Source organism: Odocoileus virginianus, chromosome 17 (genome assembly GCF_023699985.2).
Source record: "Odocoileus virginianus isolate 20LAN1187 ecotype Illinois chromosome 17, Ovbor_1.2, whole genome shotgun sequence".
In the NCBI taxonomy this organism is placed as follows: Eukaryota; Metazoa; Chordata; class Mammalia; order Artiodactyla; family Cervidae; genus Odocoileus; species Odocoileus virginianus.
Genome location: NC_069690.1, coordinates 47086790 through 47099994, shown reverse-complemented (window position 1 = coordinate 47099994; position 13205 = coordinate 47086790). Strand labels below are relative to the sequence as shown.

Sequence of the window (13205 nt, the reverse complement as noted above, 5' to 3'; positions counted from 1 at the left end):
CGGCTGACTTCTGCCAAAAGTTGCTACAGGCTGTGTCCATGGCTTTGAGGACGTGTTTCCCAAGTTGTCACCAGAATACCTTTCAGGCATCTGTCCCTTCTCTGATCCAAATATTCAAACAGAAACCCCAGAGCCCAGATCCTGAGCTTTCTCAGCTTGCCTCTAGCAGGATGGAGTGGGAGGGTCCTTCTTGGGGTCACTAGTAGGCCCACCCTGATGGTTTGCCCTATCTGGCCAGGCTTTTGGTGGCAGTTTCTCCACCCAGAGTTCTTTCATTTGATCCTCTGAGCACGGCAGGCAGACAGAACTTTCCACAACAGCAGAAAAGGCAATCTTCACATCAAAGGAAAGTTCTCTGTGTACAGCATGGTACTCTGGGCTTCATGTAAACATGCTGATAGAAATTGTACCCGCTCATGACACAAGTGATCAAGAGCTGGGATTGCCCAGCACTACACTCTGAGCCCGAAATGCAGGAGCCCTGGGAACCACCCCTCCCTTGGGGCCCCGCAGGGCGTGGGCCGGGTGGAGTTTCCCAGGGAACGTCAGCGGCACAGAGGCAGGAAAAGAAACCCCATCAGGGCAGTGCAGTTTTCTGCAGCATTTGGCCCAGGTCTTTGCACCTGGAGTGTTGATGAATTTGTTGATTTTGTTGGAACGAGATCAACATGGTGGTGCAAGGACTTCTCGTAACCAAGTTCCTGCCCCCCACGAGACTGCTGGCCCATCTCCAGCATCCAGGTCTTTAGTGACTGCCTGGAGGATCTTGCCAGCATTAGGGGCCAAACTGCGCCCCTCAATATTTATATGCTGAAGTGTTAACTCCCAGTACTCCAGCATGTGACCTTATTTGGAAATGGACTCGCTGCAGATGTAACTGGTTAAGATGAGGTCAAACTGGAGTAGCGTGGGCCCTACTTCCTGGACACCAGTAGGCTGGTGTCCTTATTAAAAGGAGAAATTTAGACTTCCCTGGTGGTCCAGTGGTTAAGAAGCTGCCTCCCAATACAGGAGACACAGGTTCAACCCCTGCTCTGGGAAGAGTTCATACACAGAGGGGAAAATAAGCCCTGTGAGCCACAACTACCGAGCCTATGAGCTCTAGAGCCCATGCTCTGCAACGAGAAGCCTCTGCAATGAGAAGCCTGTACACCACAATGAACAGTAGTCATCCCTCACCGCAACTAGAGAAAGCCAGCGAGCAGCAACAGAGAACCAGTGAAGCCACAAATAAATACATAAATAAAACAATAATACAGGGAAACTTTTTAAAAAATAATATTTGGCTGCACCGGGTCTTCGTTGTGGCACATGATATCTTCTATTTCCTTGCAGCATGAAGGATCTTTCCTCGCGGCATGTGGGATCTAGTTCCCTGACCAGGGATGAACCCAGCCACCTGCATTGGAAGAGGGGAGTCTTAGCCACGGGACCACCGGGGAAGTTGTGCATTTTGACTCTAATCTCGGAAGTTTCCAAGCAGAAGGGCAGTGCCACTGAAGCCCACGTTTTAGGAAAACTGCCCTGAGAGTGATACAAGCCATGATAGAAAGTGACAAATGACAGGGAGATGGGTTGGGCTGGGCCTTCTTCTGTACAGCCTCTCCTGTGCTTCCTCAGGTGTGGGCCATCCCCTCGCCTTCCCAGCGGGCAGAGGTAGCTGTGCTTATCATGTATCATGCCCTTCTCCCCAAGTTCTCGGGACGGAGGGAGACCCTGGTCCTCATGACCTTGATTATCTGTCCGCCTTGCTTATGGGCCTTGCCCTTCTAGTGCCTCTCCTGCCCTCTGTCAAGCACCTTCGAGGTCCAGTTGTGGGGCAGGGAGCAGTGGCCAGGAAGGATCTGACCCCTTTGGCCAGGCACAGCGACAGGTGGGCTGAAAGATGAACCACTAAACATGATCCTGAGGGCAGGGCTGGAGCGGCTCAGTTTCAGCCCCTCGGGTGCGAGCATGACTGCGCAGCTTTATATAGCTCTGCCGGCCCTATATAAGAAGGTGCCCTGGCCAACGGGAGCAGGGAGAGCACTGTGGCGGCGGTGCTGGAGGTCACCGTCAGTCAGAAGAGCCTGCACACGGTTCAGGTCCGTGCACCTTCCTTCCTCGAGCAGGAGGGTCCCCACAGGGGTGGCCCAAACCATAGCTGCCAGGATGCCCAGCAGAACAGCCCGCTATGCCCGCTACAGCCCAAGGCAACGGCGCCGGAGGCTCCTGGCTGATCGCAGCGTGCGCTTCCCTAATGACGTCCTGTTCTTGGACCACATCCGCCAGGGCGACCTGGAGCAGGTGGGGCGCTTCATCCGGACTCGGAAAGTCTCCCTGGACACCATCTACCCCTCAGGTGAGTGCCTGCGGGGCCGGTGAGGCTCTGTGGGGTGGCAGGGGAAGGCCTGAGCCTTGAACCCTCCTGTCCTATCCAGGCCTGGCGGCCCTTCATGAAGCAGTGCTTTCTGGAAACCTTGAGTGTGTGAAGCTGCTAGTCAAATATGGGGCAGACATTCATCAGCGAGACGAGACAGGCTGGACACCCCTGCACATCGCCTGCAGCGACGGATACCCTGATATAGCCAGGTGAGAGGGTGGCCTCCAGGATGTAGTCCCCCAAAAGGTGGCCCTGCTAGTATAGCTAAAACCCCTAAGGGCTTCGGGAATCTCCTTTCTGCCCTGTTGCCTCCCAAGAGCAAACTGCAAAAGTTAGCGAAGCTTCCAAAGGGTCGGTTTCTTTCTCCTCACCTCACCTGGAAAGAGAAAAAACAGGTAGATCTCAGAACTACAGGCTGCTACCCTCAGGCGGGGGTGAGCATTCTCCAGGCCACATTCCCTCCTCAACCAGGGCTGCCCTTTGCACCTCAGGTACCTCATTTCCCTGGGGGCAGACAGAGAAGCGGCGAATGACGATGGAGATCTGCCTTCAGACCTCATTGACCCGGAATTCAAAGACTTGGTGGAGCTATTCAAAGGGACTAAGATGGACTGAGCCCAGCCCTGCCCTCCCAGGGCGCTAGCCCTGCCTGGAGAAGTCAGGTGCCCATCTCCCCCGGATGCCAGGAGTGCCCCACCAGCGGGGCTATGGGCCGGCCAGACTGGCCAGGATCCCACACCTGGGTAAAACCCCTCCCCTCTCCCAACCGCGGCCTGGCTTTTACTTCGGGTGAATTTTTTTTTTTATTGCTATACTTTTTACTTTTTCAATAAACGTGATTCCCAAGCCCGTGGTGATGGCCTGATTACTGGGGACCGTCCTGTCCCAGTCTTTCGGCTCCGGCTGCTCCGGTGGTCAGCGGACAACCGCCGTCTGCTCTGGTCTGGGGATCCGGCAGTGTCGGAGCAAGGAGCTAGAGTCTCGTGGCTCCCGACCGCCGGTCCATGCCGCCCATCGATCCCGCTACTCCCAGGCCCTGTCTGTCCCAGAACCCCGACCCCACTGACCCAGGAGACTGTCCTCGACATCCCTCGTCCCCGGCTGGCACGAACTCCAAGAACCCCTCAGACCCCAGCCTCTCGGCCCCAGCCCTCAGTCTCCGCCCCTCCCCGCGCCGGCGGTCACGTGACCTGCGCCAGTGCGCGTGCGCGGCGGCGACGCGTCACTTCCGGCCGGGCCCCTGGCAGCGGCGGCGGCGGCCGAGAGGGCGAGGTGAGGCGGCAGCGGCGGGGGCGGGGCGGGCGCGGCCCGGACCCGCCCTGGCGCGGCGGCCGCGAGGGGAGGGCCCCGGGCTGGGTTGCGGGGTTCCCGGCCCGCCGTGGCGGAGGCTAGGGAAGGGCGCAGCGAGGCGGGGCGGGGCAAGGGGCTCAGAGGGAGTAGCGGGCCGCCGTTCTCCGTCGCTGAAGCTGCCGCCTCCTCGTCGTCCGGGGAGCAGCCCTGACGATGCTTCCTGACCACGAAGCGCGGCCGGCCGGGCTCCCGTGCTTCGCCCTCCGTCGCCGTCCCGCGTGTCCCACGCTCCTGGTCTCCGAGCTGGGCGAGGCAGTGTCAGGGGAGGGAAGGGGGTAAGAGGCTGCCAGTCCTCGGGGAGCTCACCGGAACCCCGGGGGATGCCGGGGTGGGCGGGGACCGCCATGGGGAGGCCGCGAACGGAGCGACCCAGGTTTGTGAGAAACTTCGGGTAACGCGGAGGCGCACAAGTCGTGTCCCCCACCTGCCTCCTAGGAAGACTTCCCAGAGAAGATGGTCATGAGCCAGGCCCCCAGGGCCAGGGCGATGATTTTGGGCGGATGGGACATTTTGAGCAAAAGCCTTTGAGGTGTCAGGGGGAGTGTCCAGAGCTTTTAGAAAGCCGTGGTGGGAGGGAAGGGACAGGCGCCAAGTCTTGAAGGAGGAGGCTTGATTTGGGGTGAGTGGAAGGGCTGGCGAGATTTCCAAGTGAGGAAGGAGGGGAATGCATACATTGGGGTTTATTGCTTGGGAGAGAAGCTGCTGCTGTCACCAAGAAAAGAGGGAGAGGGGTGGTGCAGTGCTTAGAGTCTTCGCCTGGGGGTCTTCAAGGGTTGCCAGGCCCATTTGGCATCTAAAACAGCAGTGTCCTGCTGGTACTTGCTTGAGTGGTAGATTGCCTTCTAAAAGTCTCATTGGTAGAAACTGGGCTGTTGAGAGCCCCAGAGACAGAATATGAAGGCGAAATGGAGTCTTGAGAAAATTTGAGTACCTACCAAAAATTTTAAAGGAACACAGAGTGGCTGCAGTTGCATCATTGATTCTTAACTCCGGAATATCTATTGTCACTTCCAGACAACAGAATATCAGCTCACCCCCTGTCTTTAGACATATGGCTGTGTGTGGGGAAAGAGTTCGAGACTTGCAGTCTGGAGACTGGGCTTTGGGCTCCCTTCCCAGCATTCCTCCTCCCTGGAGGTCTCTGAAGCCCTTTTTTCCCCCATGAAAGAGCAAGGCACTACATAGATCCATCCAGGAAGAGTCCCTCCCTGTCTCTAAGCATAACCACATTGGTGCCAGGGGTCTGGAACCTGCCAGGGGCACAAGTGAAGGTAGAGGCAGTCTCTGGGGTGCTCAGGGCAGCTCAATCATCCTAGCCTAGCCCTGATTTCTGTGGCCTGGGAGGCCGAGAGGTTGGGAGTCTCTTGGGGCCCACACCCCACTCTGCTGAATGGCAGGTTGCTTCATCCGCTAAACCTCCAAAACGGGGTTTATCGGTGTTCTCCCTGGCTCAGTGCAATGGCTCCTGCACAGTTGGCCCTTGGCTGCTGCCCCTCCACAGTGTCATATGTTTGTGGGTCTCCACCATGCCTGAGGAAACTCTCTGCATTCAGTTTGCCCAAGGCTGTCCTGGCTCACACTTAGTAATCAAGAGCAGCCCTTTTACTCTCAAAAATGCCCAGTTGGATGATGCATTCCTTCTATGATTGCCCTGTCCACTGTCTTGTTGGATAAGCAGCCACAGAGATCTTGTTTGAGGTTGTGGCTTCATGTGGCTGTACTTGGGCCCTTTGAGCAGGAAGGCCTGGTGAACATTCTTGGGGGTTGTTTTAGCTCAGATGGAGACTCCACGGCCCATAGAGGGAAGAGACCTGCCCGGGGGTGACAGAGCAGCAATGGATGACCCCCAGTCACAGAGTGGTTCTAGACCCTGCTGGGTGCTGAGCATGCAGCCCACTGGCTGCTATGGGCTGGGCTGTTGTGGACAACAGTCAAGGCCTGTGGAGCACACCGGGGGACTTTCTGTGGGTCTCTGTGACTCTGGCACCAGCAGAGGTGGCTCTGTGGCTCAGACTCTGTTTGGGATGGGCTGGGGGCCCAGTAGCTGGTGACACCCACACCTGGTGAATTAGATTGCGGCCAGACTGAGGGCGTGATGGCAGTAGAAGGCCCTGGTAGTGTCTGGGTGGGGAGTGACTTGGGTGGGGAGAGGTTTTGGGAAGATCATGCTGGCATCATGTGAACCAGGGATGGAGGAGGGTAGTGCAGGGTGCTGTCCCGTCATGGATTGGAGAGTGAGCAGTGGGTGTCGGACCAGGGGTGGGTGGGAATGGGAAGAAGTAACTGGAGAGTACGTACATGTAGGGGGAGGCTTGGGATCTGTGGGCCGAGGGGAAGCTCAGCATCATCAGATCTGAGACCTCAGTAGTGTGAGCTGGGCCTCACAAGCTCCACCGAGCATGAAAAAATGGTGCTAACCTTTGTGCTGGCGATTGCCAGATACAACCTGATTTCAAAGCTATTAAAAGGGTAAAAAAGTTTCTCAGAGTTGATGGGATGTAGTATATGTAGTGAGGTTTTGAGCTCCAGTCTTCAGGAAATAATTGTCCTTGATAATCATGGTAAACGAAAGTCGGAAAGCAAACAAGAGGAGGGAGATGTTTGCAGAAGTGGATACTCCCTCCCCACTGGCCAGATGGACTGGAAACTCCAACCTCAGGGGACTCTCGTGGCCTACTGGGCCTTTTTAGGTGTCCCTGGCGCTTTTCCAGGCGTGCCATTCTCCCCAGCCTGTTGGTCGCCTGGCTTCTCTGCAGTCACCTCTGTAGAGGTCCTGCTCAGCACTTTCCCCAGACAGTAAATGTTTCCCTTTGCTTCACCACACACACCACTGTCAGCCCAGGCCTCGTGCCTCTCTTCACAACCAATTGTCAGGGACAGGCAGTCTTAGCCGATGGTCCCACTTCCTCCCCTCACTCCACTGAGGGGATTTTCATGCTAGGTCGTTCGAGATTTTGTCATGGTGGCTCAGTGGTCACCTCTCTGCCCTGGCCTTCCTTGAGTCCAGCTGCCCTTTTAGATACCTCCTCCCTGACCTTGTTTTGTCTCCCTTGTCCACGCCTTGCAGCTCGGTCCTCTCCACTGGACAGCCGTGTGTCCCAGGCTTCTGTTTTTAGCATCAGTGGTATGATTCGCCCGCCGTTGCCATGGCTCATTCTTGTAGCTGTCACCTTCCAAGGCGGAAACAGGCCCAGTGTACATGGGCCGCTTTCAGTGGCTCTCCCTCGGCAAGTGCTGTTTCTCTGGTTGCTCCTGTGCACCTCTCGGTAGCCACCAGGCCCTTTCCTTTGGGTACATCCTGGAACTGGAATGGCGTCATGGGGGATGCGTATTTGTTAGATTTTTCCCGGAAATTTCCTTTGGGGTCAGCATGGGGGGCCTACCTTCTTGGAGGAGCTTCAGGAGGTGATGAAGGTGAGCGAGTGCAGCTCACTGTCCCTCTGTCTTCAGGGGAGCAGCAGGTCCTGGCCCCGCAGGAAGCTGCTGGTACACTCAGGTGAAGCCTTGGTGTCCTTGCATCCCACAGGAGGCAGGGTATCCACGGGGACGGGGCAGGGCCAGCCCGAGGTCCTAAGGAGAAAGGCCCCTGGAGGGAGGCCAAGCTTTTGGGAGAAAATGGAGGACTTGGGGGTTCCTCATGAGTAGGAACCAGCTGGTAGGACACAGGCCATTAAAGACAGACCTGGTTGGGTGTGACCTCCCCCATCGAGAGGAGGCAGACAATGACTCCTTTATAAAAAGTCCTTTTACTCATTCTTCAAGTCCCGAGGACATGAGAGCCTGTGGGTGTCTTGCCCCTGGCCAGGGTACTTCCTGGCCTCTCTGTCCAGGGCACCAGAAACCTTGTTAACTCAAGTAACATATCCGTGTGGACAAGTGCCCAGTGACAGGTACACAGCTCCATGGCTCGTGGGGGATTCTAGCCTGTGGTCAGGAAGTGCGGCTGGTGGGGGCAGCAAGGGATGGGTTCCCACTGTGGAGACCAAATGCTCCAGGGGCCTGGGGCCCAGGCCTTGGGAATGCAGAGACCAAGGGGAGCAGGTGAGCTGCTCAGAGAACCCCAGAGCCATTGCATGTGTGTGTGTGCAGTCGGGGCAATGGGAGCTGGAAGGGGCTGGCCTCTGAGTTAGGCCTGAGACTGAACGGGGCCCTGGACCAAAGTCAGGCACCTGCAAAGGCCAGGCAGCTCTCAGGCTGTGACCGGAGGAGGCCAAACCCAGGCTGCCCTAGAAAGAAGAGGCCCTGGAGATGGACAAAGCTGGGAAGGCAGGTACCCTGAAGAAGTGGCCCCCGAAGTCTGAGAGGACAGACTGCAGGAGGGCTGAAGGGGCCTGGGCGTGAGGGGCCAGCCTGGACTGGGCGGGGGATGGCTGATCTCCAGGCGCCTCCCTTCTGTTGCTTAATTGAAGCCTCCTACCTCATTGTGCTGCCAACAGCCCCTTGAGACGTGAGTGTTCTTGAGCCTCTTCAGTGTCCCCAGGGCACCCTCAGGCCAGAGAGGGCTTTCCCTCTTTGCTCTGGTGTCTGTGGGACTGGCACCTGGACGGGAGAATCATAGGCAGTGAGATCCCTTGAGTCCAGAGAAAGGAGAAGTCACTTTGTGAGGAACAGGGCCCCTCTCCTGGGAGGGCATAGGCTTCCATGTGCCCTCCAGAAGCTGGCTTTATGCTTTGTTGTCACTACCTCAGCTTGTAGGCTGTTTTACCTGTGCAGATTTTTCCCCCAGCTGTGCTGTGCAGCATGTGTGATCTCAGTTCCCTACCAGGGATCAAACGCACGGCCTCTGCAGTGGGAGCACAGTGTCTTAACCCCTGGACCACTAGGGAAGTCCCCCTGTGCAGGTGTTTAAATGCCAAAGGAGCCAGAGAGGAAGTATCCACTGGGTCTCATCTTCCAGACTCTTCAGGAGGGTCTGTGGCTACATGCTCTGAGCATTCTGGGGCCCCCAGGCTCCAGGGGCTGGGGAGGGGAGGCTCTTGTGCTCACAGGCCGTTCCCAGGCGTCCCCCTTTCCCCAGCACCTGGGGTTGGCCTACTCTGGGGCAAGGCCAGGCCTGGGACTAGCCCTGTGCAACTAGCTTCCTCACCCTGCGATGTGTGTCCTCAGCCAGAGAGGGGACTTTGTCCAATTGGGCAGTTTGAGAGTGAGTCTAAAAATAGACCCCCATCCAGGGCTGTCTGGTTCCTGGTCTGAGAGAGCCTGTAAACAGGACACACCCCAGAGTCTCGGTCACCAGGACTGACCTGATGGCTTCCTCCAGGCTCACAGCCCTCCCCCAGCCCTCCTGTCACACCCTGGGGACCAGGAAGCCAGGCAGGCACTTTTCCCATTGGGAAGCATATCCCCATTTTACAGATAGGAAACTGAGGCTCAGTGGAAACAAGATACTAGGCCCTGTAGGCCATGAGGGCACTGGACGACTGCAGGCCTTTCCTGCGGCTCTGCGCGCTGTCAGGAGTGGTGTTCTGAGACTTGAACTGGGAATTTCAACAGGCCTTCCTGACCCTGGGGTAGATGCTCCCTGGGCCACGGTGGTCCAAGTGTGGGGTCCACTTGGAGCTCAAGCTGCTCCAACTCATGCCTGTTGGTGACCCCCTGGCTGCATTTGGCTAACGGTACTGTACCCTTAGCCAGCTGGATTGTGGCTCGACCCTGTCTCCTGGAAGACAGGGAGATCACAGCTAAAGGGAAGAGGTAAATGACCCCACGCCTTTCCCACCCCTGGACCCCTTCTGGACAGGGTGGCAGGGTGGCCTCCATCCCACCCCTTTGTCATGGGCCTTCCCTTCCAGAGGCCGAGGGGATCCGGCAGTGGAGTGCGAGGACCAGACACCCCAGCGATGACCAGGTGGGTCTTAGGTAGTGGAATGACCTCCAGGTGTGGGGGGGCCCTGCCCTGTAGCCCCTCCTCATGGGCCGGGCTCCCCCCAGTTCCCCCGTCTCCAGAGTCGTCTACAACGGCAAGAGGAACAGTAGCCCCCGCTCTCCCCCCAACAGCAGTGAGATCTTCACGCCGGCCCACGAGGAGAATGTGCGCTTCATTTACGAAGGTACATGGGGTGTCCCCAGTCAGGCACCCTGAGCCCCTTTTCCCCTGCACTCCTTTGGGGCGTGGAGACCTGTTCTGGTCCCGGGTGTGCCTGGTCGGCACTGTGGTGTTCCTGACAGGCAGCACCCCAGAAGAGGCAATGTTTGGAGTCAGTGGTGTTTGCTTGGGAAGAGGGGTGCCATGGAAGATGGTGCACCCTGGGGAACCTGGGGTGTCTTGGGAGTGGTGTGGAGGTGTGAGCACGTGTGCACAGCATTTGTGCTGGGAGGTGGGGGCCAGGACGTGGGAAAGATGGGGCGCCCACCTGGAGGAAGTGCTGTACTCTAGTGGGTCTCATATGCCTCTGTGACTGCAGCTCTGGTCATGGTACCATGAGGCCGAAAGGGGCATGGCTTGGGCAGGGCTCCTCGAGGGAGCAGGGTGTGTTGAGGACAAGTTCAGGTTAAGAGCAGGCTGGACTCAGGGGCCAGAAACTGTTGAAGTGGGAGTTTGGGCACGTGGGGCCTGCGGGGCCACTCGGAGGGGAGGGACGGCAGGAGCCGGTACCATCTGCTTGGACACTGATGGGGCCGGATTGCAGGCCCGGGGGTCGGGGCCCTGATCACCCCTGCTTCCTGCAGCCTGGCAGGGTGTGGAGCGGGACCTGCGCAGCCAGATGTCGGGCAGCGAGCGGGGCCTGGTGGAGGAGTACGTGGAGAAGGTCCCTAACCCCAGCCTGAAGAGTAAGTGGGGCTGCCCTGGGCGTGAGGGGCCGGCTAGGAGGCAGGAAGGCCCACCCGCCTGCTGCTTCCAAGACAGCCTGGTTGGGTGGCCTCGATCCCAGGGCTTTCAGAGGCAAGGGCAGGACAAGGGACAGACCCTGCCTCTCCACACGCACCCACCACTGACCATTCTGTCCCTTGGCAGCCTTCAAGCCCATCGACCTGAGTGACCTGAAGCGCCGGAACACGCAGGACGCCAAGAAGTCCTAAGGCGCACCAGTGCCCCTCCCCTGGCCTCCGGGAGATCTGGGTGCAGCCTGCCACTGGCCGCCTCCTCTCCTGTGGGTTCAGCTCCTGGGAGGGGGAGGGGGCCTTGCTCTCAGTGGGCCGAAAATCCCAGGACCAGGACAGGCATGATTGATGGCCAAGGCCTGCCCCTCCTCCCCGAGCCTCTCCTTTCCTCTCGGGGGATCTCAGGTTACCCCCGTCCCTAGGAGGGCCTCGGCCCTGCCAGCCCGTGCCCCCGAGGCCTGGCTGGACCTTTGGAGCTGCTGGTCCTGCCTGCCCCCCAGGGCCCTGACCCTGATTCTTACCACCTTCTCCTGCCCCCACCTCCCAACCCCTGGCCACTTCCAGGATCAGGAGGGAGATGAGGAGCCCTTTGTTGTCTCCTGTGCTGTAGAACTGGGCTGGTTTTGTCCTGAAGTGGCCAGGAGCCAGGACAGGGTGGTCCCACCCACACCCAGCTTGGGTCCCTCACCGACCCATGTTGCATCTGTGGCCTGGGCACCAGGAGCGTCTGACCCCCCCCCCCCGCCCCCCACCTCATTGTCCAGCCTGGCCCCTTCCTTCCCTGTCAGCTTCAGGATGACACCAGCTCTCCGGGCCTGGCACACTGCTGGGTGCCCCCTCCACGGGTTCTAGGCAGCCAGGTCTTGCCCGCCTTTGGGAAGGGGCGTGGGGCTGACCTGAGCTGGCAAGGCTACCCAGTGGGTCCTGCTCTGTGTGGTGAGTTGGGAGGGTCTTCAGGGCCATTTTTTCTTTCTGTGCCCTCCAGATCCAAGTGTCTGACTGGAAACCTGAGGACCAGTAAATAAAGGTGGGGTGACATTGGCTTGGCAACTTGGTCTGTGAGCCCCCTGTTTTTCTCAGCTACCCACACGGGGCTGGGAGTCTAAGATTCAGAAGTTCCGTCTGATCCCTGGGCTCCACCAGGGGGCTTGGGCTTCAGGAGGGCAGTGGGAGGTGGAGGTGGGGGCCCTGGAGGTAAGACATCCCTTGGCAGCACTGGGCCCTTAGGGGGTGGCCTGTCTACTGTCCAGGGAGGGTGGCTGCTGAACTTGGATAGCCCCAGTGCACTTGACCTTCAGACCTGGACGTAGCCCTGGCGGACAAGCCAAAGCAGAATTTATTTCGGGAGCAGCCTTTCCTGTTAGAGTATTCTGGGGCTCCAGCGGCCCCACAGGTGGCTCTGGGAGACGTCTTCTCCTGGAGGGGGTTCCCCAGGGATGAGGGTACAGGAAGGATGGTTCACGCAGTAAGCAGCAGTCAGTGGGCGTTGGCTGGTGCCAGGCCCTGAGCCCAGTTCCTGTAACCACACAGGCCTGTTTGCTCCCCAGGGACCTATGGGGCATCCTGCCAAGGGTTTGACTGCCTGCTGGGCTGGGTCACCCACACAGCCCCCCTGTCTGTGGCTGGAAGGAGGTGGGCGTGGCCTGGCTGGCGTTCCAGGCCCTGTGGTCAGAGGCTCAGTGGGCACGCGTACCCTCCCCCCAACATGTCAGAGACCACTGAGGATGGGGTGACGGTCGGCCAGCAGAGATCCCCCGTTGGGGAAGGGGAGGGGTGGGCCTGAACCCAGCTAAGCCGCTGCTGCACGTGTGGCATTGAGCAAGCTGCTGAGTCTTGAAGCCTCAGTTTCCTGAAGGGGAGGTTAGCACCTTCCTCTGGGTGGTTGCCAAGTATTAGGGCCTGCTGCCGCTATAGTCACCTCATGGATGCTCGACAGGGCACTCGACCCGTAAGACTTCTGGAGCCTGGATGTCTGCCTTCTCGCAGCCACGGTCCTGGCCTTGCTGTGAACTCTGGGGCATGTAACACTGCTCTTCTGTCTCAGTTTCCCATTTAAAGTGAGGGTTTGGGCTGTGGTGCCTGGAAGGCCTCCCCCTGAAGGGGTGTTCAGGCCCCCTGGCAGCACACTGGAAAAACCTAATATGTTGCGTTGGTTAAAAATCGACTTGACTTTGCTCCCAGCCCTCTCTGGGTCATTCCTCCCTCCTGTGCGGTTGGAAAGTGGGAATGGTGGCACACTGGGCCCCCAGCATCTGGGTTGCCTCTGTCTACGACCACCCTCCCTGGCCTCACCTGCTAGCACTGATACTTGCCCCTGTGTGGGTGGGCCCATGGGACAACCCTCAAGGCCTTTTCATTCTTGCTGTCCCCGCCAACTTAAGATTTTCTGAGGTAGAGGCCCTAGGCCTGGAGTCTTCAGAGGTGGGAATGTGGTTAACAGACTGTGCTGGGGTTGCAGGGGAGTGGTGTTGAGGAACTTGGGGGTAGTGGTGATAGAATCCTTACCAGCATGGTGGGCTGTCTGGTCGACCCTGAGTGGCTGGAGACACCTTCCCTAGCCTCAGACAGTGAGGGCAGAGGAGATGAGGGAGTGTCCTGGTGGACGGGGTACCCACACCTCCATCACATTCTACCCTTGGCGGTGCCATACACGTTTCTGTTTGCTTTTATT

General features: G+C 58.5%; 2 protein-coding genes and 1 long non-coding RNA gene across 7 annotated transcripts; 2 read left to right on the top strand and 1 right to left on the bottom strand.

Annotated features, from left to right (window-relative positions):
* Nucleotides 1–1899: 1899 nt before the first annotated feature.
* On the top strand, nucleotides 1900–3211 carry PPP1R27 (protein phosphatase 1 regulatory subunit 27). The gene is made up of 3 exons (XM_020906593.2): nucleotides 1900–2341; nucleotides 2421–2571; nucleotides 2854–3211. Exons 1-3 carry the CDS (start codon nucleotides 1900–1902, stop codon nucleotides 2975–2977), a joined length of 717 nt encoding a protein of 238 aa, XP_020762252.1. The 3' UTR covers nucleotides 2978–3211.
* LOC139039161 (uncharacterized) lies at nucleotides 2700–3513 on the bottom strand. The gene is made up of 2 exons (XR_011492399.1): nucleotides 3430–3513; nucleotides 2700–2738 (listed from the first exon to the last, which is right to left on the bottom strand). It is a non-coding gene; the product is annotated as an uncharacterized lncRNA (long non-coding RNA).
* An 81-nt stretch (nucleotides 3514–3594) lies between these two features.
* MCRIP1 (MAPK regulated corepressor interacting protein 1) lies at nucleotides 3595–11584 on the top strand. 5 transcript variants are annotated; one of them, XM_070479725.1, is made up of 5 exons: nucleotides 3595–3634; nucleotides 9453–9560; nucleotides 9644–9762; nucleotides 10382–10483; nucleotides 10668–11584. In XM_070479725.1, the coding sequence occupies exons 2-5, from the start codon at nucleotides 9487–9489 to the stop codon at nucleotides 10730–10732; spliced, it is 360 nt and encodes a 119-aa protein (XP_070335826.1). In that variant the 5' UTR covers nucleotides 3595–3634; nucleotides 9453–9486; the 3' UTR covers nucleotides 10733–11584. The 5 variants fall into 5 exon arrangements, with proteins under 5 accessions (XP_070335826.1, XP_070335827.1, XP_070335828.1 ...); XM_070479726.1 differs by having other exon boundaries at nucleotides 10342–10483; XM_070479727.1 differs by having other exon boundaries at nucleotides 3605–3634; nucleotides 9505–9560.
* Nucleotides 11585–13205: the final 1621 nt, after the last annotated feature.

What these genes read in the sequence shown, in the direction of transcription:
- PPP1R27 (XM_020906593.2), top strand. Translation starts at nt 1,900, where the DNA reads ATGATCCTGAGGGCAGGGCTGGAGCGGCTCAGTTTCAGCCCCTCGGGT. An exon ending in GGACACCATCTACCCCTCAG is followed by an intron (nt 2,342 to 2,420) that starts GTGAGTGCCTGC and finishes TGTCCTATCCAG; the next exon opens with GCCTGGCGGCCCTTCATGAA. An exon ending in GGATACCCTGATATAGCCAG is followed by an intron (nt 2,572 to 2,853) that starts GTGAGAGGGTGG and finishes TTTGCACCTCAG; the next exon opens with GTACCTCATTTCCCTGGGGG.
- MCRIP1 (XM_070479725.1), top strand. Translation starts at nt 9,487, where the DNA reads ATGGGCCTTCCCTTCCAGAGGCCGAGGGGATCCGGCAGTGGAGTGCGA. An exon ending in GACACCCCAGCGATGACCAG is followed by an intron (nt 9,561 to 9,643) that starts GTGGGTCTTAGG and finishes GGCTCCCCCCAG; the next exon opens with TTCCCCCGTCTCCAGAGTCG. An exon ending in CCCTAACCCCAGCCTGAAGA is followed by an intron (nt 10,484 to 10,667) that starts GTAAGTGGGGCT and finishes GTCCCTTGGCAG; the next exon opens with CCTTCAAGCCCATCGACCTG.